The sequence below is a fragment of the Lepidochelys olivacea genome (genome assembly GCF_965140295.1).
Source record: "Lepidochelys olivacea isolate rLepOli2 genome assembly, chromosome: 1".
Classification (NCBI taxonomy): domain Eukaryota; kingdom Metazoa; phylum Chordata; order Testudines; family Cheloniidae; genus Lepidochelys; species Lepidochelys olivacea.
In genome coordinates, this window is record NC_140411.1 from 338738330 (window position 1) to 338766307 (window position 27978).

At 42.8% G+C, this 27978-nt stretch overlaps 1 protein-coding gene across 1 annotated transcript in view; it reads left to right on the plus strand.

Moving 5' to 3' along the window:
* Positions 1-771: 771 nt before the first annotated feature.
* Positions 772-27978, plus strand: part of FRMD4A (FERM domain containing 4A) — a 411923-nt gene continuing 384716 nt past the window's right edge. Inside the window, exon 1 of the mRNA XM_084630503.1 lies at positions 772-1106. Within this exon, the coding sequence (XP_084486629.1) occupies positions 1074-1106 (33 nt within the window). The 5' untranslated portion in view covers positions 772-1073. The remainder of the gene's footprint in view (positions 1107-27978) is intronic.

Sequence of the window (27978 nt, forward strand, 5' to 3'; positions counted from 1 at the left end):
GTAAATAGCATGGGTTATGTTTAGTGTCTGCTTTTTTTTTTTTTTGTAGTTGCTTCTAGAGGAACTAAGCACTGAAGATCCACACAGAGATTCCCTGCCCCAAAGAGCTCATAGCTCCAATACACAAAGAAAATAAGGAGAGAGATGTTTTACAGACAGGGAACGCAGGTACAGAGAGAGAGAGTGATCTGACCGAGGTCGCACAGGAAGCGTGTGTGGCAGAGTCAGGGCTTTCACCCGCATCAGCTGGATCTCAATCCAGCGCCTTAGCCACGAAATCATCCTGCCTTTCCCTAATGAGGACATGATCCCATGGAGTGAGGACAGGGAAACGTCAAGTGCAGCTGGCCTGCTGCTCTCCAATCTTAGAGCCCTGGGTTCCTTTCATCCCATCCTCTTTCCTCTGGGTCTTTCATTTACAAGCAGCACCCTGGAGTCAAACAGACAGGGGCGGGTGTATTCAGCATCCTCCGGAGCTGATGCTGCACTCAGCTGTTGGGGAACTGCCTGCGGTGGTGAATAGGGTATTTGAGAAGAGCATGTTGCTTAAAGCTGTGGATCTGGAATATGGTGTTTAAATAATAACCCCAGAAAATCTTCTGTCTCGCCACACCTGTAATTGTGACATTTGTCCGTCTTTTTAGCGACTCCAGAGCGTGGTTACTTGTCAGCCACACAAAAGGGGGCGAGAAAATTCAGCTTATTAATAACCCTCCTCATGCTACCACAGGCAATGCAGAGTCCCGGACCCTCCAGGCTTGTCCCGTGTGACCTGATCCCTGGGCTTGGGCTAAGATCACTTGTCCCGTGCTGAACGCATTACGTAAGACCGGGAGCGTTTGTCAGCGACTCCGGTACAAATCTGGCTGCAGGCAGCTTATGCAGAGAGGAGGCTGGCGAGAGGAGAGCGCCACCAGGAACAGTGTCCACGGTGCTGCCGGTTTCAAGTTCGCCAGGTTGGCTGGGCGGCTCATCGGCTGGGAGGGACGCGTCCCTGTTGGTCATGGGGGAATGACCGAGGACGGGAAGAGGAACTAAACGGGAGGACGGATTGGCATGAGGATCCAGCCCCAATGGAAGGGCTCCTGTCTCCGATGAGAACCAAGGTAGGCGCGGGGAGAGGGGCGGAGGCTGGTTAATGCCTTGGGAAGCTGCTGTCACCCTGGGAGGCGCGGGGCGGTCTGGGCGAACAGGAGACTCGCTCCGCTTTTGTCTCCCGGCTCTTGCAAAACTGCCCTTGGGAAGGCGACTCGATGGAGACGCGAGCCGAGCCGCCGCAAAGGGAGATCAGCCCTGGCCCCGTCGCTCTTTCTCGCCGGAGAGGACCTTTGCCCACGAGTTTTCCTTTCGGGGGAGACAGCCCGCTCTTGACTGGAGTTGCCCACCTGAGCCTCTCGCGTACGGGGGGGGGGGGGGGGTGCGTGTACAGACACCCAGGGCGCTGGTCCATTGAATGACCACCCGCGGGGCGGGGGGGTGGGGGGGCGACACTTTCCAGGCGAGGAAAAGCGCCCACCTAGGCAGGGACCGGCGCGTGCTCTTGGCCCGGGTGCGGAACGGACCGGGGCATTTGCCTCCACGCTCTGCAAGAGAAAGTGAAAGTGTTGCGGGTTCCAGGCGCGGTTTGCCCGGCGGGTCCCCCGGCTTCTCCGCTCTCCTTAGCGGGGCCGCCTTCCACTCGGGGACTTTGAGCTCCCAAAGGACATTCAGTCGGGGGCGGCAAAGCCCAGTGGGTGGGGTTGGTTCTGCAAAATCTGGTGTGCCAGAAAGGTGTTCTCTGGTCCCTGTTGTGGGATTAAAGGGTACGAGGGGGGACGGAGGACTCTCTCCTTCAAGATTTCAAGACGGGGGTGGTGGATCCCGATCCTACATTACCCAGTCGCTACCGACACAGACGGCTCCAGTCTGCCGTAGCTTAGCATTGAGAGACCTGGTACAGAATGAGAGTTCTCGGCAGCAGCCAGACTGTCTACCGTGCAAACCATTTAAGGGTTTGTGTGGAGCGGGGGAGAGAACGAACTATTGGATTGGGTAGAGATGTAAACCCGCTCCCCCATTTCTGCTACCCGGAGTTCTGCACGGATACTCTTACCTTCATTACTGGGTACTTTTAAACCTCTGTTTCCAAGCTTTTACTATTAAAAACAATGTACTGCCAACAAAGGGCTACATCATAACCCTGTATCCAAGTGATGGTTTGTATCACTGTCTCGCTCCTTTTTTGTTTTGCATGGTAACTTGGGAATGGGGAAACCAATCGGGGCATCCCCATTCCTTGTTCGCGTTAGTGTATCCCCTCTGCTGGGCGTGATAAAACAATGTTGCTGACGGCATTTGAGAAAACGAAAGATTCACATGGTAATTTAGGGTCAGACATCTGCACTTACTATGATTAAAGGTGGATATGTCCATTTCACTTAGTTCTTCTAACGTGTTTTTTAATCAGACGTATTTGCAACAAGATTTCAAAGACTGACAACCGCATCTTCCTTTGCACAGAGGGAAAGTCGGTAACGTTTGGGGTGATGTTTCCATTGTGTGTTCCTGTATCCACCCTTTTGAAATTCTCGCCTTAGGCAAGGCACCATGGTATTGGTGCGTTATCAGGCTAAGGTTGGAATTACATTTGGATTTGACTAATATCCACACCTGCAGTATCATTTATGGTAAATGCACACACAGCTATAAAAATGATAGAGTAAAAGAGCTGGAAATTTAATGCCAGTGGGCTGGCCCCCTAGCCATATATTCGGCTTGTCAATCTAACTTGCATCATAAATGCAGCTGGAATTTAATAAAAAGAACGAGGAGGACTTGTGGCACCTTAGAGACTAACAAATTTTTAGAGCATGAGCTTTCCTGGGCTACAGCTCACTTCATCGGATGCATAGAATGGAACATAGAGTAGATATATATACTATTCTGAAACCTGGAATTTAATAGTAATACTGTTAATAAGACTTCATTGTGACAATTATGTCTTCAAGGTTATTTATTGCTCCTTCAGAGGAATCTGTGGGAATTTAGACCCAGACCTCTCGGTCCTGTTGTGTTCTGATAGAATACTAAGGGTCAGACTCAGATCTCAATTATCTTGGTGTAAATCCAGAGTAACCCCTTTAAAGACAGATCGCTGTTTTGTTTATATTGGTGCCAGAGTAACTGCACTGAAGGTATAAGGCCAGATTCTGAACTTGGTTAAATTGGAGTAAATTTGGAGTTTCTCCATGGAAGCTCCAAGATGCAATTACTCCAGAGTAACACCATGTAACAAAGGTCAGAGTCTATATTTAGGTTTGTGTGCAAAAGCAATGTAAAAATTACTTCAAGATATATTTTTAATTCACTTATGTTCTCTCCGAAGTCCTTGCCTAATAGAGAATTGAATATAAATACAATTACCTCACAAAATAAAATCTGACAGTAAATGCAGATAACTAGAATTTTTCCATTGCATTATGATGAGGTGCAAATGAACATTTGCTTTAAAAATTTAACTTTCCATTTCCTGAAGTCACGTGCAGATCTATTTCAAATGCTCAAATCTAGAGAGCGCATGTTAAAACAAACCCACACAGAACACTCATTTGTCCACATGGATAATTAAAAGCAATAGGCCTGCTTCTTAGGTACACTAAGTCCCTTTTACAGTACTTTGGCAGGGTGAAGGGGCCAAAAAGTGATGTAAACTGCATTCACACCTTTCTTTATGCTGTTAGAAAAGAGTAAAGGGGCCTTACTGTGAATGAGATTCTGTTAATTTGAAGATTAGAAACACTCTTCCAGTGACAGGTTTCAAAGAGCAGCAGCCGTGTTAGTCTGTATCCGTAAAAGAAAAGGAGGACTTGTGGCACCTTAGAGACTAACAAATTTATTTGAGCATAAGCTTTCATGAGCTACAGCTGAAGCTCACGAAAGCTTATGCTCAAATAAATTTGTTAGTCTCTAAGGTGCCACAAGTCCTCCTTTTCTCTTCTAATGCTATGCTCCTACGTGACACTTCAGTCTATTATTTTGCATGGAAGTTATATCTGAGTTTCAGATTCCATAAAATGTTGATCCATTTGGTCACTGAAGCATGCTAGGTTTCTGTATAGCGTGGTTACTTAATAACTTAGCAACACTTAAAAATATTTGCGGTAATTTGGACATCAAACAGTAATTGCAGTATACCATGTAATAGACTTCACCAGGGTAAATCATGGATGCTTAATGCATTTATACCTTAAAATTTGCCTAAATGGCACATAAATATGAGTAAGGTTAAGGCAAAGTAGAGTAGTGTGATGGTAAATTAAAATTAAGGCAGCTAAGTGGAATGCACCTATGCACCTTGACTGCATTTTTGTGTTTGATGGTTATATTTCACATGACTTAAAATAAGGGAGTGATACACTACCACTCTAGGATAATCAGACTTAATTATGACTTTAAATATTACCAGCACATATCAATTGGATTCTTTGTTCTGCCTAGCATGGTTTGCCTTTCTTAACATATACAATACTATTAATAGAAATCTTAACAAATGAACACATACAATGGTGATGCAACATACCACCTTAAAAGATTAGGAAGTTGATGGAATAAAGCTGGTCTTTAAAAGAAGGAAGAAATGTATAAATATAACTAGACACTCCCTTTTGATTTGTTTTATAATCCTCAAGCACTCAACAGTTCTCCTTAATCCTCAATGCGCTGCCTTCAGTGAATTATACTGGCATAAGAATTTCAGTTTCTGTGCAACTAACACATGCCAATGTATGCTACTGAATTTGCAATGAGCACCTGGCTTGAACCATGCAAAATTGGCTAACTGTATTATTTTTCTCCTGGGGAAGCATGGGTTTGCAAAGGGGGAGGGGGAATTATCAAAACAATATGTTTTCTTTGGACTGACTGAAAGAACTTTTGAGTGAACTTTTCATCTGTTCACAAATGTATGCAGAGGGTAAATGGAGATTAATTACCATTGAATTGACTAAGCATTGCATCTAGAGATAATGAATTTTTAGTGTTTTGTATACAGAGAATTCAGCTAGGGAACTCAATAAATACTGTGTGCAATGTTTAGATAGAGCTCTCAATGGGGCTGGTCTCTATTATTGAATCTTATTAACTTTATCTGTTTATTATAGGTTCTTGGGATTAGCAAATTCCCATGGTGTTACTGTTTTTTGTTGAACCTTTCTTGGGGCTACATTAAAGACTCTTTATTTTTCAACCACTAGATCACTCCTTCTGAGTGGTTGAATTACCCCTTGTGTATTCTATAGATAAGTTCATTCCTTATGAAGCAATGTTGATAAGCCCTGGAAGATATTGCGCCCATGTTCTGCCTTACTTTGACAGCCATTGGATGGTGGAGTCACTGGGCCATTGAGATTGATGGAGGGAAATGGGAGGGGGACTTCTGGAGTAGAAAATGCCCAGCCAGCTCTACTCAGTAGTTAGAGGTCTTGGGTGTCTGATAACTGTATTTTTTTTTATTGTCTCCTCTTGATGTGAACTGAAAAATGAAGTTTTCAGAAACAATAGAGAAGCTCTGGTGTGCATTTTTTTTTGTCCTAACAAATTTTCTATAAAGCTCCAATCCATCAAATCACTTGAGTGTGTTCTTAACTTTAACCTCAGTGGGACTGCCCATGTGTTTAAAGTTAAGCATGTGCATAAGTGCCCTGGTGAATCGGGGTTAAGCATTTTTATTCTATCTTTAAGAATTACATGAATGTTGTAATACAATATATGGGAATCCTTCACGTAACTTCTGCATGACGTATTAACATTGACGGGTCACCATGTGGGCCCAGTTTTCCGACAGAACATGCACATCGCTCCATTGGAAACTCAAATCACATAATAAAGGGGCACTTGTACATCTAAATTTGGGTGACCTATTTAGCTATCTACCTATGAAAATTGGGCACTGCTAGTGTACAGAGGGTGGAATTTTCTCAGTCACCTAAGGGATTTGAGTATCTAGCTTCCACTAATTTCTAATGGGCATTGAGCATCCAAAGCTCTAAACTCCTCCCCCTGCCACCAGGTATGTTATCCATATATAAGATATAGTAGGTGATCTGCAAAGTGTCAGTAATATCTGAGGGTAGTACAATATTCTGTATAACAACTTAGAAGGATGCCTCTGTCTCTCACTGTGGGGTTAATGATGCTGTGTGTGAGATGTGCTGACATGGTAGATAGTAAAGTATAATTCAAAAAAATAATGAAGAGCTAGGTCTGTCTTTATTAATCATAGTGTTACACATGTAGGTGTTGTATGGGTGTTACCAAAAGCAAAATTTAGCTTCATATTTGAATAGATCTTTCCTATAGAAAAGTTAGGGTGCATTTTAAAGTAAGAGTAGAATATAAAAAGGGGAGGTGGTGTCTATTTCATAACATTTCTTCAGTCAATATAGTGTTACCTAATTGGTTTTGCTTCACGTTTTAAAAAATGGAAAAAAATCAAATTACAAGGTGGGTTTTTCTTTTCCTTCCCCAATCCTGCTTTGTATCAGTGCAGCATGGTATTGTATCTGAATGTCTGAACTGCTACTGCACTTGGGCACAATGTCAGCAAGCGTGCATTGTTTAGAATATATAGTAAACCATTGCTGCATATCTTGGGTGGGAACTGGGCCGCTGTACTGCTGGTAGAGATGGTTGTTTATATTGAAAAAGATCCCAGTTGTGTGGGGCGGGACAAACCCATGACAAACCAATCCCTTTCTCAAAGAGCTTTCTAGCTAAAAAACAGGGTGAAATCTTGGCCCCTGGAATTTTGACATTGGTTTCTATGGGAACAGATTTCCCCACCGAATCTGATACCTTACTGGCTTTGACTAGCACCTCACTCCACTAATCGTCCTATTGAAGTCACTAGGACTAGATTCAGGTACTGTGAAGCTAAAGCAAGAGTAATCTAATCTAGCCCTAAATAAGAACAAGATGTAATAAGAGGGTATGGAACACACAAAAGAGGAAGAGCGACAAGGGTAGGACACATGGTTGCATATCCAGTTAGCTTACTGTACAATGTAGAGGCTTCAAGGCTTTTCAATAAGTGGTGAAGGATCTCGCTGAACGGCTACCTACCCTAGTCATTTCAGTAAGCAGTTTACCATGTTTGCCTGTCTGCGAATAAAGAATTAAAATTCTTCCCACTGTGAGACATGAATCATAAGGTTACATAGGTATCAGTTGTGAATGGTCTTAAAGTCAGTACTGCTGTAAAACGGAAAGCTAAGAGGAAGATTATGCCGGGAAAAATGATGGTCCATTCATGATGATAGTAAAGCACTGATCTATGGAGGAAAACTGACTGCACAGCTCTCTGGGCTGTAAGGTCATGCTGAAGGAAATTCTTGGCAGGTCACAGTGCTGTGTGCTTAAGCCAGTTGTTTGTGAATACTTGGCATGCACTAAAGTACTTGCATAATGCAGGTTTCACAAACACTGGGCCTGATCCTTTGCTAGTGCAAATCAGTTTAGCTCAGGGGTCTCAAACACACGGCCCAGGTACCTCCCCCGAAGCTCCCATTGGCCACAGTGCCCCATTCCTGGCCAATGGGAGCTGCGGGAGGTGGTGCCTGGAGGCGCAGCCAGGGCAACACACAGAACCCTGTGCCCCCCCTCCTCGCAAGGTAACAGCCGCTTCCCAGAGTGTTGTGGGGGCAGGGCAGGGAGTCTGCCCTGCCCCTCGTACGTGCCAGGCTGGAGCCTGCCCCCTGAACCCCTCCTGCACCTGGACCCCCTGTTGCACCCCTCCTGCACCCCAACCCCCTGCTCTGAGCCCCCTGCTGCACTCTGCACCCCTCTTCCACCCCCTGGGGGCAGGGAGGGAGCAGAGTTGGGGTGCGGATTTCAGGGAAGGGGTTGGAATGGGGGCTGGGAAGAGGTGGGGCAGGGGCGGGGCCTCATGGAAGGGGTGGAATGGGGGTGGAGCCAGGGCAGCAGTGGGGAGGAGGTCAGTGGTGCAGCCCTCGTGCCGATGTACTAGTCCTCATGTGGCCTTGTGGTCATTTGAGTTTGAGACCCCTGGTTTAGCTCTGGTTTCAACAGATTTATGCTATCTGAGCATGTGCCTCATAATAGTTTCACTGGCTTTCTGAGTGTGTGCGCACACAGACAAACATTGGTCAAGGAAGGTGTAGGTATACTTAATCCTGCTTCAGCATGCAGGCCCGAGGACAGGGACGGGAACACTAGATGACCTCTTGAGGTCTCTAGCAGCCCAACATTTCTAGGATTTTGTGTAGGCTGACCAGATAGCAAGCGTCAAATCAGGACAGGAGGTGGGGGTTATAGGTGCCTATGTAAGAAAAAGACCCAAAAATTGGGACTGTCCCTATAAAATCAGGACATCTGGTCACCCTAATTTTGTGTGTTATATAGGCTTTAATCCCAAAGCATGTCTGTGTATATCAGTAAACTTGAACGTCCATTGCATTTATCACAATCTCTAAGCATGTTACAATTTTAAGGCCCACATTTTAACAAACTGCAATTAAAATATCTTCTTAAAAAACCAAACTTCCAAAAGTCTTGCCAGACCCAGCATAATCACCTTCATAGCCCAGGCATAATCACATCATCCAGCTGCCATGAAAGACTACTTCACTTCATAGCTTCCAGCATAATCACCCTCTATTTCTACTGAATCTCCTTCCCCTCAGTCTTCCTGTACAGGAAAAGCATGAGAAAACAGATTGCTTTTGCAGCAGGTCATAAACTAGCAAATCCCAGCTCCAATGAACCAAGGCAAGAAGCTAGATCTTTAGCCATGGTCTTCTCACTGAGAGTGTCCAGATCTCAGCCCCTCTTCTATACCAGGGGCTGTTAGCTCAAGTGTTTGGGAGGATTGCATCTGCCACAGCATTGCACAAAGGTAGAGGCAGTCTCTCAGGTAGATCTTCCCTAATTACATGCTCAATCAATCCTGGTGATTTAAAGCAGTGAGCTAATTAAAAGGGAAAACATTAGTGTTTCATCTAAGGCTGGATCTCTGAATTGCTGGGTTTGGAGTAAGATTGTAGAAGTGAGTTTTTTAAAAAAAGCAGACTTTATTAAGAAGAGATTAATTCAGGTTGGATAAGGGGAATCCTGTCTGATGCCATAGAAATTCCCTGCCAGTGGTTCCAGTGGGACTACTCAGGTGAGTAAGGGCTCTGCGATCTGATCCACTAGGAATATCTGAGGTATACTCTGCATAAGTAAGGATGGCGCAGTCTTGCCTGTAATGTTTTGTGGTCCTTGGAAATGGATTGGGTGAGATGGAAAGTTAACAAGCACTAGAAGTTCACTGAATTTTATCTATCTCCTTATTACATCACCCTGTGATGGAGCTATATAAACCCCACATAGGCTGAAAAGGTTAATGAATTGTGCTCACTGCAATCAGCCCTGCCTGCTACACCTGTGGGTGGCAGGCCTGTAGGAAGGGGGATGAAAAGGGGAGAGCTGGTGCAGTTGTAGCTGACCAGGAAGGAGAACAGATAAACTGCTCTCCGTTGAGAAGAGAAGCCTGGCTGGAAACCACACCTGATAAACTGAGGCAGAGTAGCTATGGCAGGGCTCTGTGCTGCAAGGAGGTGCATGGGGGCAGAGATGGACCCTAGCACCTTAGTAATAATATTAATCCTCACATGACTATCAAGTACAAAAGCGGTATCTTATCCCCATTTTACAAATGGGGAACTAAAGTATTTGGTTAAGTTTGTAACTGAGCCAGGAATTAAACCTAGGTCTCAAGTCCTAGTCCCATCTTCTATCCACTAGATAATCCTTCCTACACATGGACTGCAACTAAAGTATAAAATTAATACGTTGGGGGTGACCCTCTGTGACGGGGTGGGGACTCAGCAGCACAGCACCTCCTGCTGTTCACTCTGGGAATTAGCTCAGTTCATGTGGAGGTCCCTCTGCCAGTGGTGTCCCATCCAGCTCTCACCCTAGATTGGCATCTCTACCTGCGTTGCTCCCAGCTTGTAGCATCCTCTTCAGGACACTGCCCTCTGGCAGTGCCCACTGCTCTGGTCTCACCCCCGGGTTTGGTGTTATCAGTAGTCCTTCTCTTTGCCCCAGCCACAGTAGCCAACTACACCCCAAAGTCTAACCCCTTTTGGCAGGGGTCTGGTGCAGTCCATGATGGCCACTCCTAACAGCCAAGTGGAAGTACAAGGGGGGGGACCCAGGCCCGCCCTCTACTCTGGGTCCTGACCCAGGGACCCTTTGGCGGCAGCCTTCCTGCCTGCCCTCCTTCTCTCCCTTTGTCCATCTCTCTCCCTGGGCCATTTCCCCTTTGGCCCCTTTGCACCGGCTAGTCCCTTTTTCTTAGAGCCCCCAGCCCAGCAGGTACCCAACAGGAGTCCCCTGCACTGTCCCTGGTGCTAGTCTCCTCACACAGGAGACAGATCTTCACCCTCTGAAGGCCTGGGAGAGACTGCCTACTGCTTTCCTGGGCGGCCTTTATATAGGGCCTAGCCTAGCCCTGATTGGCTAGTTGTAATACTGGCCCTGATTGGCTCTCTAACAGGCCCTCCCTGATTGGCTGCCGCCTTGCGCAGATGCTCTGGCTTGTTGTAGCCCAATCTGGCATGGGGGTGGGGCACTGTCCCACCACACCCTCCTTTGTGAATGTACGGGTGATTTAAGCACAATACTTTTTCCACTGCTGTTTTTCCTTCTCAGTGGTTGACATGTGTACATCTATTGGGGGGGTGGGATAGTCTTGGACTATGTGGTTTCCCACAATACAACTGTTTCAAAGCAGAGTTGCACACAATTTATTATCTCTTAGGCCCAACCTTGCTCCCACAGAAGTCAGTGGGAGTTTTGCTATCAACCCCAGTGGCATCAGGATCAGGGCTTTAATTAAGACATCCCATCAGTACAAGAAAATCTGTTAGTACAATTTTGTCCCCTCATGCTGGTAGGGGAAATAGACTCAAATGGGGAATCAACCTGGTGTTTAGGGTGGAGATTAGGAGTTCCAGAGGAGGCATGAGCTCCCCAAGAGATGTGATAAAGGGATATTTCTCCCCAATGCCCGAATCTCACTCCTGTTCCTGCCAGCTCTGTCCAGTTTTGCATCTTCTCCAGCCAGCTCCAGGCCCCTTAGCAAGTAGAAGTTGGTGGTGGATTGTGGTGATTAGAAAACAGGAAGTGTTACCCTTGGAAAATTTTCAACCCAAAATGGAAAGCTAGTATGAGATTGTGATTGTAATGAAAGACTGCATCATAATATGTATGCACAAGGGCACCGAATTAAGATTGCACGTGAATGGCCAATGTGAATAACCATGAATAATCATTGGGCCAGGACAAGAGAGAGGACCACCAGGCCATAGAGACAAAGGGCATGCACCTAGGGTGACCAGATGTCCCAATTTTTATAGAGACAGCCCCGATTTTGGGGTCTTTTTCTCACATAGGCACCTCTTACCCCCACCTCCTGTCCCGATTTTTGACACTTGCTGTCTGGTCAGGCTACATGCACCTCAGATGTAGAAGTCCCAAGTTCAAGTTCCACTTTCTATATCTAAATAGCCAGTGGAGCAGGAACAGCTTCAGTAGGAGAGGTTGAATGATAGCCCAGTAGGTAGGGCACTCTCCTGCAACGTAGGAGACCCAGCTCTAAACACCTTCTCCACATCAGATAGAGGCAGGAAGTGAACCCCTGCTCTTGCCTGCCAAGAGAGTACCTTAACCTCTGGGCTACAGGCAAGCTACTCCTCTTCCTGCGTTTCACAAATTGTGTCCACCTTCGCTTTTGCCAAAAATGCCCCAGATCAATACAAATGTCAAGTTACAAAATGATTCAAAAAGTTTTTTTCAACTTCTTGATTTGCCAGAAATTTAGAAAATCGTTCATTTTCTGTTTGACCTGAAATCAAACGTTTTTTTTATTTCGATTTGGAACTGCCAGTAAACCAAAACAGCCATTATTTGCCCAGCTGTATTTGGGAGTACCCCCTACCTGATAGTGATGTGTGAGCAGATGTTAATAGTTTTATCAAGGGAAAAAAATGTCCTAGTTCTTCCAAAGTATAAGTAAATAGTTGTTGTTTTGTTTTTCCTATGGCTGAAGTGATTATGGTGGAGTTTGCATATGTGGCCTTCCATCTTTGAAGTAACTTCTTTGTAAACTATAGTATTCCATACAAAAGCCTATATCTGACTAGTTTCAGAGTAGCAGCCGTGTTAGTCCGTATTCGCAAAAAGAAAAGGAGTACTTGTGGCACCTTAGAGACTAACCAATTTATTTGAGCATAAGCTTTCGTGAGCTACAGCTCACTTCATCGGATGCATTCAGTGGACTAGTTTGTTTACAGTAACTTGGTGGGACAGTAGACAAATCTTTCTAAAACTAACCCGACTTATTTTGTATATTAGTTTTTTAAAAAGACGTTTTAATCTTTCTACAATAGTGGTTATTCTGTCTTTATTGAATCACACACATTTTCTGGTGGTATTCACTACCTTGAGTGCTAGTTTTCTAAGTAGCATGCACAATTTTGCTACCAAGGTAAAATGTCAAGGAGATTAAGCAGAAAATGTGACCTTTATTCATTGTTCTATAATCTATGATGAGCTCTTCTGGCGTTCTAAATATATTTTTTTGCTTAGTCTACAGCTTTATCCCAGAGGAACAGGTTGGGTTTTTTTTAAAGGCATTCTTGACCGGATAGTAACTCTGTTCCGGTGCTTCAGAGACAACCAGCAGAAGCACCACTAATTAACTAAGAATTATTCAAGGTATGGCAGTGTTTCTCATGGATACAAAGGATAAAGGGAAGGAGGAAGTGGAGGTAAAAACAACAGAACGTCTGAGATTACACCACATGGGCAGATACTCTGCTGGTTTAACTCCATTAAAGTCAGTGGAGTTATACTAGCAGAAACTTGGCCAGAGACTGGCTGAATCAAAGGAAGGATAGAATTGATTCTGTTGATCATTTGTGGCCTTAAAACACTGTGGTGGAAGCCACAGAAAAGTAGGTAGAATCATAAATGGCCCTTCATTGTCTCTATCTGATGACCAGGTTGCACAGAAAAGCAAATACACATTCATTTGTCTTAGGCAGACTGTGCTTATGTTCTTAATGTATTTGGCAAGCAATGCATAACTCTAGCCCATATCAATAACTTTGTACACATGGTACATACATCATACAAGAATATTAATGATCACTGAATTTAGTTTGCCAGTGATGTATGACATGCCCCGTATAGGGTATATACCACAACGACAGTGTTTTAGGTGTAGTGAGTACAACAGGCTGCTGAGTTCCTGACACAGTAGTGAATACCCCAAAGTGCCATGTCTGTGGGTGGGTGGGGGGGGGGGTAAAGATTATACATTAAAAACTATAAATCTTAAAAATGTTTGGCGAAAGACTGAGTTACCAGTTAAACCTCCCCAGAAGCAAATCTGAACTCTGGTCATTTACATATGTTGGATGGAATTTATCTGTTCTTCTGCTCCATAAAAGATAAATTCAGTACTTATCCTCCAACTCCAGAAATGTCTGGCATGTGTGCTGCTTCCCAGAGACAGGCAATACTTAGAGACATATGCAGCTGGAAGGCAGAAAGAAGTGGAGTAGGTGTAGTGCTACCGGGAGGAGGAGCATTATTATACAAATATCAGACCTCTCACATCTTGCCACTCACCTGAGGGTTCTCTGTCACCCTCACTTCACCTTCACATAGGCCGGATTTTTGCCTAATTTGAACAAGATCGTAACTAGTTGTGGGCCTTTCATTTGATTCAGCATTCAACCTGTTATGATGATGGCAACCCTCCTAATGTAACCACTGGTACTGAAGCCCTTACAGCGATCACTGTCTCGCTTTGGCACAAACCCCTCCGCTGTTCTAAATGGATGTAGTTCCATGACTCAATGGAGTGACCCTGATTTTTACACCAGTTGAGGATCTGGTCCTCGGGTGAAATTATGCCCCTATTTGGGTGTTTTGTATGGGGGGGAGTGAGAGAGAGCAGGAGGGAGCAAGCTTTCCTTCCGACACCCTGTAGTAAAGTCAGGCAGCGGCTAGAGGCATAACCTGCCTTCCACCTGCACAATGGAGGTGGAAGCCATTAGCATCGCTAGTGTGGGGAGCATCTGGGCAGGGTGTAGGTGGGACGATGTCTGTCTGTTTCTTGCGTGCCACAGTGGTGCCTCAGATCTAATAAAGTACACCTTGCCCTGCATCCCCCAGAAGCACCATGGGGATGTAATGCCTCTTCCCACCAGCATTCCCCACCCTATGCCACCACCTCATTCCAGATGCACCTCAGCCCCAACCGAGGCATAGCTGAGCCCTCTGTCATACAGGGAATAATGGTTGACCTCCATGGGGCTACGCTGATTTACACCAGCTGAGGATCTGCTCCAAAACATGTAGTTACATGGAGGGGAAGAGGAAGAAGAACCTCTGTGACTACTCAGAGCTTCAACCAAGGAACCCCGTACTCCTAGTAGTAGCTTCTAATCACTTAAAAATGCACAAATGCCTGCAGAATATTAAGCAGTAGATCCACAGCTGTTGAAAATTGCCATACTCCCTTTAAGCCCATGAGCAATGGTGACATGCATTAGCTCCTAAAAGTTGACCTTTTGGTCAACACTTTGCTTTCATCAGGGTTAAGAAGTTGATGAAGCCCTGCTCTGAATCTTGTCCATGTGCGTAAGTGAGGAATGGTCTTCCTGGTTAAAATAATTCCTTGATGAAATGCTAATGGTCTTCTCACCCGCACACAGAGAACATAGGATTGCAAGGGAAATACTGTGGAAGTAATACACTCCAAAGGATAATGCACTATACACTTCTGCTGAAGTCTCCCACAGCATTTTCTATAAAATGAAAAATTAAAAGCGTTGAGGGCCTTCCCTTAATTATACGGCTCCTGTCCAATATAAGTGCACTGACAAATCAAATGCAATTGCTGGTATATGTGCCGAAAATATTAATCAGGAACTTAGTTGGTATTAGCGTGGATATAACATGTAATTCCATAGGAAAATCCACTGTGATTTGGAATTAACCCTCTGGTACCAGGATTTTCTGGCTTGACATGCTAATGCACAGTGCTAATGATGGGCTCTCTAGACCTGCCTGTTCCAAGGGATTAATTAATAGCACGATGTGAAAGTATTACACAATTTTTGCAGAAAGGAAAAAAGGGGCAAAGGATTGTTTTGCTGAATGGGGATATTGGGGCTTGTGAGAAAGCTGAGGTGGCAGTAGTATAATAAAAATGCTTCTTACCAAAGCACAAACAAATATCCAAGTGTCTAGGATATCTTTAAGAAAATGAATAAAAATCATATACATGAATAAAAGTGTGTGTGTGTGGGGGGGCAAATAAAAGTGTCCTTGTCTTTGTGCTCACTGTTTTCATATGGGAATGGTCTGCTTTGTAATGGGTTTGTTGAGGCTCTGGGAGAAACTGTCTGGGGGCCAGGGACATGCTTTCCATAGCTGAAAGCTGATCCTTTTAAAAACTCTGCTTACCATTCAGAATGCACCTGTATGAAAAGGGCACTGCGCTTTGAATTGCACTTGGAACGAGTCACACAGAAAACTCTCTCTAAGGACTAGCCCAGACTTTATCCTAATGCTGGACAAGACTTGATTGAGTTCAGAAGGGATTTTTCTTTTCCTTTTTAAGCTGGAATTCTAAACTGGCTAAGAGGGTTTTAATGCATCTCTCCAAATATTCTTCTAAAAGGAACACATCTCTGGAAGAAGTATGCCTTAGTCGGGCAGTGCAAATATCACTCCCTCAATCTCTCACCAGCATGATTCTACCCTGATCTGGAGGGACTCCACCTCTAAGACTAAGAAGGTAGTTCATGGCCAATTCAGTTATTGGCTTCTCTGAGCCTGCCAGTCCCTGCTGCTGTTGTACTGATAGTTTTGTGATGGAAATGCTTTATAGCAATGTGCCCATTAAGAACTGGAGAAAGTCATAAGTTCCAAGGCCAGAAGGGACCATTGTGATCATATAGGCTGACCTCCTGTGTAACACAGGCCATACAGCATCCCCAGAATAATTCCTAGAGCAGAGCTTTTACAAAACATCCACTCTTGGTTTTCAAAACTGTCAGTGGTGGAGACTACACCATGACCCTTTAACTTGTTCCAATGGCTAATTATTCTCTACTAAAAATGTACGCCTTATTTCCAGTCTGAATTTGTCTACTTTAATATAATCCAATGGCTGGAAGTTTTCTCACCTAGACTGAAAATCCCATTATTAACTTTTTGTTCCCCATGTAAATACTTATAGATTGTAATCAAATCACCCCTTAACCTTTTCTTTGTTAAGCTACATAGATAGACTTAAGGAACTCAGTCACTATAAGGCATATTTTTTAATTCTTTACTCTTTCTCTTGGCTCTTCTCTGAACTCTCTCCAATATTTCACCACCCTTCTTAAATTGTGGGCACCAGAACTGGACACAGTATTCCAACAGAATTGCATCAGTGCCAAATTCAGAAGTAAAATAACCTCTTTACTCCTACTTGAGATTCCAGAGCTTATGCATTCAAGGATCGCATTAGCCCTTTTGGCCGCAACATTGCACTGGGAGCTCAGCTGATTATCCACCACAACCCACAAATCGGTTTCAGAGTCCCTGTTTCCCAAGATAAAAGCCCCCCATTCTGTAAGTATGACCTATGTTCTTTGTTCCCTAGATTATACGTTTACATTTAGCCATATTGAAATGCATATTCTTCGCTTATGGCCAGTTACCAAGCGATCTGGATCGCTGTCAGTGACATTTTAATGATGACCACTGGACATGTGTACAGTATGAGTGGCCAAAGTACAGCCCACAAGCCTACCCCTGGTCTGCAGCCTCCAAAATCCTTAATATGGCTCTGTAGCCCTTGGAGACTACAGGTCCTAACATGCACTGTTCTGCCTTGAACCAAGCAACCTGCATCTTGCTTCAAGATGAAACGTATGCTGGGACCTGTAGTCCCTGCAGGATACACATGGCTAGTAAAGAAGAAGGTGGCTGCAATCTGCTTAGTTACATGTGAATTAAGCGCAGCCCTTTGGCTTTTGTCATGCAGCCGTTAGACAATGTTTGACCAAAACTAATGTACAATGTGAATTCAGAAAGTTTGACTATGTATTAACTAACTTGGAATCCTAGATGGAAAAGTTCATTCCTACATTAACCCTACAGACACACACACGTTCCATTACAGACTACATTGCCACCAATTGTATTTTTAATTGTTGTGTTTAGACTATCTCATCGATCTAATCAAAGCTAAATAAGCCCTATGGTGTTTGGCACAATAACATTCACTGAGGATGTTTCTTCAGTCTGCTGGGCTGCCACCCGTCAAAAGCATAATGCTAGTGAGAGGAGAGAGAACATACCATACTTTAATACATTGGCTATTACTTTGGCCGTTCCGAATATTATCACACAGGCAGCAGAGAAGCAGCTGGGTGACATTATCAGTAATTGCTCAATAGTGTCATCACATTTGCTTACAAGAAAAGTAAAGCAACAGACTATCAATCAGCTCACAGAGTATTCATAGTTTGATCCTAGTAAGTGCTTTTGAATGTCATGGCAACCGTCCCATGAGCGACAATTTCGTACTTGATTGCTTCATTCTACATTCCTGATTGTGGCTGTGTTGCTCTATTAATTTAACTTTTTAAAATCTCATTTTTTATAAGTTATGCAAAACATGCAACATATATTTACTCATGCATCCTTTCTGAAATTTGATATAAGCCAAAAGAACTGCAGTGTGTACAACACTGCACTGTGTGCATAGCTGTTATGTAGCCTGTGAGGATCCTATGAAAGCATGTAGCATTCCTTCCTATATTTTTTGGAATGTGAATTTTGGAATTATGTATGGATGTTTACAATGAGACATTTCTGCTATAGATATTTTGAAGATCACCCACCCCATCAACAGCAAAGGAATAATCTGTTGTCATGGCTTTCAGACAAGGAGAAGTAATTGATCTTGATGACAATTGTTTAGGCTCTAGTCTAGCAAAATACTAAGCGTGTAAATAACTTTAACCACAAATGTCAATAGGATAGTATTGCCAGTTGCCATGAATCAGGCCCTGCAAAATCCTGATTACTTTTTAAACCTGTTTCACTTTTTTGCCTTCTGCTTTTGGGGTTCACATTTTGCAAGCTTACATCCAGAGCCATGAGGGTTAAAAAACTTATGAAACCTCAGATTGACGTGATTTGTAGGGCTCCAGCTGCCAGGACTTGAAAGGGAAACAAATAGATATCACAAGGCCTATGACAAAAAATCACAAAAGTTGGCAACACTCATGGGACCACTCACATGCTTAAAGTTAGGCAAGTGCTTTGTTGGATTAGGACCTACATAGCCCCTTATTATGAAGACGTATGCTGTTGTGGTGAATACCCAGGGCTAGGAATGAGGAAACCTGGGTTTTATTTGTGGCACTGTCAAATCTCAGACAAGTCACTTATGCCAAAATCTAGGCCTTATAGCTTTGACAAAATTGGTGTATCATCTTTCAGTCATGTTAGGTCAGTTGAGTTCATGGATTTTTAGGGTCAAATCACCATTGTGATTACCCAGTCTGTCCTTCTGCATAACACAAGCCAAAAAATCTCACCCAATGCCTTTTGCAGCAAGGCCATAACTTTGGTTTGAGCTATAGCATAGCTTTTGGAAAAAGATGTAGTCTAAGCCAAGGCTAGAAGTGATGGAGAATCTACCACATCCTTAGGTAAAAAGAAAAGGAGTACTTGTGGCACCTTAGAGACTAACCAATTTATTTGAGCATGAGCTTTCATGAGCTACAGCTCACTTCATCGGATCAGATGAAGTGAGCTGTAGCTCATGAAAGCTTATGCTCAGATAAATTGGTTAGTCTCTAAGGTGCCACAAGTACTCCTTTTCTTTTTGCGAATACAGACTAACACGGCTGTTACTCTGAAACCATTCTTAGGTAAAATGTTCGTTTGGCTTTTTTCAATGGTTAATTACCTTTCCTGTTTAAAAATAAGTGCAACTTCTTATTTCTAGTCTGAATTTGTTTAGCTTCAGCTTCCCACCATTAGATCTTATTCTGCCTCTTTCTGCTAGATTACAGAGCTGCCTACTATCAAAAATCTCTTCCTCCATGTATGGGCTTGTGGACCATGATCAAGTCACTTCTTCTTTTTCCCTTCGATAAGCTAAATTAGCTTAGCACAGTTGAAAAGACCCATTAAGATGCAAACAAATGTGTTAGATGGCTGTGTTGTTGTGCTGGTTTCCACCAGGCTACAACACAGTGGTCTGGCTGCTTCTCAGAGTAAGACCCTAATTGTGGAATGATTGCATTTCACTCATCACTGTTTTCAAGGCCCAGTTCTAGTGTGAGATGGACTTCAGACCAATCCCCCAATCAGAACACCCTGAAATTACGAGTAGTGGGGTAAAGGGGGCGGAGGGGGAATCCAACCTCAGATTCAGATGTGAAATTTGCCAATGGTGCATGTCTTTGTAGCTGAATCAAAATCCCGGATCCACCGCCTTTCCCCAAATTTAGTCATTTTCAGATCCCAGTTTTTCAGTTCAGTCCTCTCTCAATGAAATTCAAACAATTTCTGTAAAATTACAGTGCAAAATGCTGTGTTAAAGCTTTTTGCTTTCTTGTCTTCCATTTTAAAAAAAGAAAGGCAAGACAGTGCTTGTACTTGTTATGAAAGTGAGGAGCAGGCATTGTGGCCTGCCTCAGATATGCTAAAATGTTTCGTGGAGAAATGTACAAACTAATTCCAGCATGAAACTGGTGTGGTATATAGATGCAGGATGGTGTTGTACTCAAGGCAGAGGACTGGGAGATCATGGGTGAAATCCTGGTGTGGTATATAGATGCAGGATGGTGTTGGATTCAAGGCAGAGGACTGGGAGCTGGGAGATCATGGGTGAAATCCTGGTTCCATTGAAACCTCTGGAGTTTTGCTATTGACTTCCAATGAAACCCAAATTTTACCCCTCAGTTCTATTCCCAACTCCGTTTAGATCCTTCCTGTATAATCTTACCAAGCCTTTCAATTGTAATTTCCTTGTGCCTCTGTTTCTCCATCTCTGTAATGGAACTAATACATGATAGTGCTTAATTCTAGATCTGGGGAAAAAAAAAATTTGGACACATTCTATTTGACCAAAAAAATGCAGCTTTGGTTGACCTTAAAGGATTTGCAAATTTGACACAAATAACTTTAGCCATTTCCAAAACGGTCGGAGGAGGGGATGGTGTTGCTTCAACCCCTTTACCCACTTCCTCCATAATCTTTAGTCGAGTGGTGCGGGCACTCATTTGGGATACAGGGAACCCAGTTTGAATCCATGGTCTGGATCAGAACCAAAGTGGACTCTTTCAATTCACCAAAAATTCAGAAAAATTTCAGATTTCCTTTGACCTGAACAGAAATTTTGTTTTCAGTTTTTCAGCACTGCCATCAAAGTGAAAAATCAATGCTTTATCCAGCTCAGATTCATTCCTTAAAGAATGAAATTCACCCCTGTGCACAAAGCTGGCTGAAGGGCTATTAATCAATTAAGTGGTGCATAAATCTTGTGCTGGCCTTCTGTATAGGGGTGAATTTGGTTCTATCATTTGTAAAGTGCTTTGTTATGCTCTTTGGAAAGGAGAGAGTTAATGACAAGGCTCTTTTGGCTTGGATGGTTGTTGCCCATCACTGCATTAAGTCCACAAGTGGAAATCAAACTGCTTGGCTTCTAAAGGGGTTTTGGAGGTGTCAACCCATATTTTATAGTTATGGAGCAGATGTCCTATTTTGCCCTGGAGATCTCATTACTGCTCAAATATATATATGCAGATTTTTCTACATTAGCAAAGCAGCAGGTCCCTCCTCCCCCACATAGTAACATTATCTGCTGGTGTCTCTAGAAATGTTTGTCTAAAAAATCTTCTGAAGGGTTGTGTGTGTGTGTGGTAAGAAAAAAAAAAAAGGTAAAAAGTATCAGTCTTTAATTACCAGATGATTAATTATTTCATCTGCTCAGATATCTGTATGCACAACGCGGCTTCCTCTCTCATTTATCAGGCTTTCCGCACCATTAATCAATGGAAGTTTTAAATGTGAAGGCAGACAGGTTGATTTAAAGTGTTGCATTGTGGTAACCTCTCCTGTATATGCTGACCTGCTCTGGATCCCGGACAATCTATCACTGAGCATATCACTGTCAAAGCGCAAGGTTTGATTTAGAGATGAAACTCCTGGAAGGGAACCACCAGAAATTGCCCATCTTCAAATGAACTATGTGTATTTTGGCCAACTTAGGACCCAATCCTTTGTTCTTTTGCTACACAAAACTCCCATAGTGTGTTACAGAAATGCAGGAATGGGCTACTTCCCTACACACTGTGATAAAGAGAGAAATTCATAAACTGACCATGTTTCAATGTTAAAGTTACTAAGGGCTAGATGGTGACTTGGATTATACCATTCAAGCAAAGGACGAAGAACATCCTTCATATCCCTGTGCAGGCTGCCATAGACCTTGGCTCAGGGGTACAGGCATAAGCAGGGCTATCTGCTTGCTCACTCCCTCCCTGGAGCTGTGGGGTGCAGAAAGGGTGCCACTTTGTCTCAATCCCTTTTTAAATCAGGCCCAAAATCATTTCTCTGCTGTATACTCTCAACTTCCTGCTTAAACTGAACTTGGAAAATCTCAGTATACCAAGCCACGATTGCTAACTTTCATGATTTTTATCACAAGCCCCCTGGTATTTGGTATTTTTACTCAAGCCCCAGCTCCTGGAGTCATGTGACTAATGCTGAATCTCATTTTTTTTTAAAGGTAAACCCTAGCCCTTGTGGTTGCAGAGGGTGACCCAAGCATAATCTAAAGTCTCAAGAGCCAGATGGCAAATAAAAAGAACTCACATATTGTTTTGTAAAAACAAGGAGTACTTGTGGCACCTTAGAGATGTACAAATTTAGTTAGTCTCTAAGGTGCCACAAGGACTCCTCATTTTTACTGATACAGACTAACATGGCTACCACTCCGAAACCATTTTATTTTGTAAATCGCATGCGTTTTTAAAGCCAATTTCATGCCTTTGGAAGGCCTGACTCATCCTAAGGCTTGACAGTGTTGTAAAACTTTAGTAGTCATTCTGCTACAGGCATTCAAAGGGTGGTGAAGCAGAGTGGCACATTTGTTTGGTTCCTGTGCTGCCCTGAAGGCAACCTTGTGCCAGTTTCTTTCATTGCAATTTCAGATTATAAAATGTGTAGCTGAATGGCTAGTAAGTTTGGAATAGATATTTTTATTTATTTTATTTTTAATTTTAGAAGGGGAGATTGTGGCTGATAAGGTTTCAACAAGTTTCCTCTGAGTAGCAATGTGCAGAAGCCTCTAAAGTGGAATTTTTCTTTTGCAAAGGGTTTTAGGATAGAAAAAGACAAAATTCCTCCTCTCCTGTGCCAAAGTAACAGCCTCTTACTGTATGTATACACATCTGTAAGACAAGCTTGACTCTGGTAGCTAAGAAGCTGCGCTCTGATTATCAGTAAAAGCAGAGACGACTTTCAGTTCTTACACAGGTTAGAAATCACACTTTTAATTAGTCCAGCTCCAGATTATTGGGTGTCCTCTGATCAGTAATGATCAAAGAATGGTTGGTTCATGTCAGGAAATGACACTGATAAACCACAGACTCTTGTAAAATAAATTAGTTCTGTGGCACTTCTACCCTTATCTTTCTCCTCTCTCACAGATTTTTTTTTAAATCATATTTTGACATTTAAGAATGAATAGATGCTAGTCACAGCCTACCTTACTGATGTTTGATTTGTTTCTTCATTGCATCCACGGTGCACCAGGCCCCATCCAGAACATACAGACACATTTCCTACAAATAAGAACAAGAAGGTAAAAGGAAAGGAAACCTTGTAGCTAAGGCACTAGACTCGGATATGTGAGCTCAGTTCCTGGCTATATCTTTCCACAGGCTTCTTAATCTCTCTGTGCCTCGAGTTCCCTGATGAGCATGATGCTCTCACCTCTCTTGTCTGGCTTATCTATTGAAATTTTAAGCTCTTTGGAGCAGGTTCTCTCTCTGCTTGTGTGTGTACAATATCTGGCATAACGGCGCTAGTTCTCAGTTAGTCCCTCAACCTGCTGCAGTGCATCAGTGTATTTTTTGTGGTCCCTGGCTATTTGGTGCCATGCATCTTCCTTTTATGTTTATGCAACATACTTCTGGGTTAATGTTGGGGTTTTTTTAAACAAGAAATCTTCTTTTCACAATAAAACTCTAATTACAAGTTGACATTTATTTGATTCCTTGTGACAATACTGGTGACTCTGTAGACCACCTTATGGAAAGGGAGTATGACATATAAAAAAAATCATGTTTTGTTCAATTTCCTCTTGAATATATCCTCTCGTGTCTCTACCTACTACTTAAAATGTAGAATGGATTTTAAAAAAAACCCATCCTTTTTGAATAACACAAGTGTGTAAGAGCCTTCCAGATTCTATAATCTCATGTAGTAATAAGGGGGTAGGAGGGGTGGGGAGACTCTGGCACCAATGAGAATTTTATCTGAATAATAGATGGAGAAAATATAGAGTGCATGCATGTGCAATGCAGTGAGGAAGGCTGGATGATTTCACTTCTAAGGTAGATTCATATTTATATTTTGGCCTTAACTTTAAACCAAATTCTCTGCAGATGCAAATCATTCCCTTACAATTGTATCAATTTGCCTCTTCTAAAAGTGTTTCAACACAGGGAGTCAGATCTTGTAAATACCTTTGCATGCAGAATTCCCACTGGAATCAGTCAGGAGTTTTTGTGAATATAGGTGTGGCAGGATCAGGCCCAGAACATTAAGTATCTGATCCAAAGCCCACTGTAATAAATGGAAAGGCTCCCATTGATTTTGAGTTCTTGGATGAGACCTTTACTGAACAGCATTTATCTTGTATTGACATTCTTTGGCTTGAAAGGCCCAATGGAAACTGACAAGCTAATGAATGTGTCCGTTGTAATTGAAAGATCTTGATTTGGGAAAAAAGCTCTTACATGGTGGGGTAATGACATTTGCTCTTATTTATTTACATATATACACCCCTCTCTGTAGATTTGAATCAGAACTTTTGATTGAAGGAAAAAAATGGATGAGAGCAATCTTGGTTCCAGCGGAGAGCAGAGAAATGTACCAGCTTGGAGCTATCATTGTAATAAACATTTTTCGGAACCTATAATGGGATCTAGATCAATAGAACAATTGCTGGGAAGCAAGGGAGAAATATGGAATAGTATCACTTAACATTTATAGAATGCCTCTCTTGAAACGATTTCTAAATGCATTCGTTAAGCATTGAAACAATCCCATGAGCAGTATTATCCCATTTTACCTGTGGGGAGTCTAGAGCACAGAGGTCAAATCTGAGGCTACATAATGAGTCATTGGCAGAGCCAGTAATGACAGTCAGAATCTCTACTTCTCACAGATGTGTCCTAGCCATTAGACGAGGTTCCCTTCCGATAAGGTAATGAGTGTGTGTGTGTTTAGTGCCCAAACTTTCTCTTACGTTCTCTGCATGTGGAACTCCCAGTAAAATCAATGAGTGTTCTTTGCACAAAGCATTCACAGCATAACCTTAGACGGTAGTTTGTATTTCGTTACATTAAAGAATGGGTGAATTAGGTTGGAAAGCATAAAGATCACCCACTTCCCCCATGTCAAACAAACTGGTTTGTAAGGTTTATTTTTTCTCTGTTACTTGCTGTTTTTGCCTGACTTGTCACTTTTAGGTTTTGTCAGGGTGTAGAAAAATAAAGCAATGGGATATTTGGGGGGGGGGGGAGAATTTCCCTTGCTGTGTTTTCAGCCCAGCAGGTAGCCAGAAGTACCACGTATCTGCAAGTGAGCTGTGTTCACGAAATTTCCAGCCCAGCGTTGTTTCTAAACCTGATAGTTCAGTCATTCTTTTGATAAACCCTTAAAACATCTGAATTTAACTCCAATCACCGATTATACACAACGAGATTCACTGTTAAATCAATATTGGAACTACAACAACAATAAGGCTATTCCGATTAAACAACCCTAATACTGACCACATAACCCTTCTGACTACAAACCATGCCTCTTAACAACTGAAATCCCTTTCTGACCGTTTCTATTCAAAGCCACCATATTTAGTCTGTACATTTAATAGGAAAAGATGGCTGGTGATTTAAGGTATAGGATTGGCTTTAGAGGTGGGTCCAGTTCCTGGCCCTGCCACAAACCACCTTTGTGTCCTTGAGGAGCAAGTCATTTCATCTCTGCCCTTCTGTTCCCTATCTGTAAAGTGGGAATATTAATAACGTTCCTTTTCCCCCACCCGTTTCTCTGTCTTGTTTATTTAGATTGTAGGATCTTTGAGGTAGGGCCTCTCTTACTTTGTGTTCGTAGAGCGCCTACAACAATGGGGTATTGATCTCAGTAGGATTGCTGTCCTACAAATAGTACATAAGAAGGATTTAGTCTGTATGTGATGTAATATGCCAAGCCCACTGAGGTTAGAAGATTTAATTATAGCTTTTTATTCTTATTCTTTATTATTTCCTTTTGGCTCTTCTCTGTCCGGTTGGATCTAAAACTTCAGCCTGTTGGCGTTAGTGGGCAATGAAAGCTGTGGGGAGAAGCTGCTTTGCGTTGATTTTTGTGCATGCGAATGTAGTGCTGATTGAAGGCTCCTGGAATGAGAGCAGGAAAGTCATCAAGCGGGGGCAGCACGGACAAAGAGTAGTTCAACATCAATGGCATATTCTATCTCCGGCATCTTTTGTGAGACTAGCAAAGTGATTGCCAACTAATTTGGGTTTATTCAGTCATACCCCCACCTGTGTCTTGGGAGCAGGACTGAGATCTCTTTCTGTCACGTGCTCATCACCCTGGCATCTGGAATGAGCATTCCTTATAACAATCAAGCAATTAGGAGCCAAATTCTGCTGTTGAATCCACATTTGTCTCCCTTTCTTTGTGGGAGACACTCAGAGCTCCAAGGACTGAACTTGGACTTTAGTGCATGAGACCTGAAAAGAGCAATGTCCAGCGTTGCACAGTTCCTACTGTCTATAGGAGGAGTCGGTCAATTTGGCTCAGTTAGTAAAGCTCCTGCCTTTATTGACCCTAAGGATCACTGGTTTGAGTCTAGACTGTGATGACACTCAAAGGCCATGTCTACAGAACCACTTTTGTGGGCAGAACTTGTCACTCAGGAGTGTGAAAAAACACAGCCTTGAGCGACATAAGTTACACCGACAGAAGTGCCGGTGTGGACAGTGTCATGTCGGTGGGAGAACTCCTACCGACATAGCTACCGCCTCTCGCGGTGGTGGGTTTTTTATGCCGATGGGAGAGCTCTCTCCTGGCAGCATAGAGCGTCTTCACCAGACATGCTACAGAGGTGCAGCTGCATCGGTGCAGCTGTGTTGATGATGTGCTTCTAGTGTAGACTAGCCCTTACACTTTTTGCATTTAGCTGTGACACTGGAAGTGAAGACCTGAAGAAGAGCTCTATGTAAGCTTTGAAGCTTGTTTCTCTCGCCAACAGAAAGTTGGTCCAATAAAGGATATTACCTCACCCACCTTGTGGGTGGCTAGGTATTAACCTAGAGAGGCAAGTGGCAGACACACAGCTCCTATTTAAAAGGAGAGGAGGAGGGATTTTTGTCTTGTTTAATATTTTTCATTCAAGCCCTGTTATATTTACAAATCTAATTCAAACTGTACAGAGTATTCCAACGTGCTTTTTGTAAAATGACTTTTTTTTTTCAAAGCATTTATAAACGTCTCTTAATACAGAGTGCATCTTTTATCTTCAAAAGCCATTTCTGTGGCAGAATTTCAAGCAGGCTTTTTTTTTTCCCCCGAGTCAATCTTTGGGTTGGAAAATGTTTTGACACAGAGGAAACTGTTAATGTGTAATGGGCTAATCATTTGTTGTGGTTGCTTCTGAAATTTGTATACATTTGAGACTGCTAATAAAAATAGCCATTTACACCTAATTTAGCTGATTTAGTTCTAACACTCTTGCAGCAGCCTCTAAAGTGCACAGTTACTTAAGGTTATCATTTTGAGAAGGTTTTTAATTTAGATAGAAGCCAGACATGCAGGCTATTCTTATTAGGAGTCATTCTGCACTGTCCTTGTACTGTCTATTATATAATTAGTGCACACTTAACCAGTGCAACTATTTAATAACCCCTTTGTGTGTTTCACATAATGATCATAATTATAGCCAGTGACTGAACACAGAAACAGAGTATATAACAGGATGTCCTTGCGTCTTAGAATGGGACCGATTTTAATAGTTTCGTACTGTAATCTGGAGCTGAAACTGCAAAGAATTCCAGGTATGGGGAGTCATGGTTCTAATTTCAGTCATTTTGTGTTTACACCCAGAGGGAAATCTAATTCTTTATAAAACCTTTCAAATAAAATAGGCCTGATTTTTGTCTCACTGACGGAGGTGTAAATCGGAAGCAACTCCAATAAAGTGAATGCTGCTCTGCCAGTGATAAATCACAATATGTGGGACACAATTAGACCCTAACAACTCAATACTAGAAGGTGCTGAGCAATCTTGTAATCTATTGAGAGCTTTCACCACCTCTGGAAATCAACCAGAGGGGAAATGGAGTCACAGGAGTGCTCAGCACCATGCGACATTGAGCACTGTCTTCACGATCACACCACAGTTTACATGTAAGGAATTAAACCTAGGCTCTGGTGATGGGAAGATTCACATTTACATCAATGGACTCTGCATCAGGCCTATAAGAATAGACTGTATACTGAATTTTCTTCTTTGTACTTGTAGAGGTCAAATTATGATGTCAGTGTTGTAAAAAGAATTTGTTTTAATATGTGGGTTTTTTCTGTTTTTATGAACTGCTCACATATCAG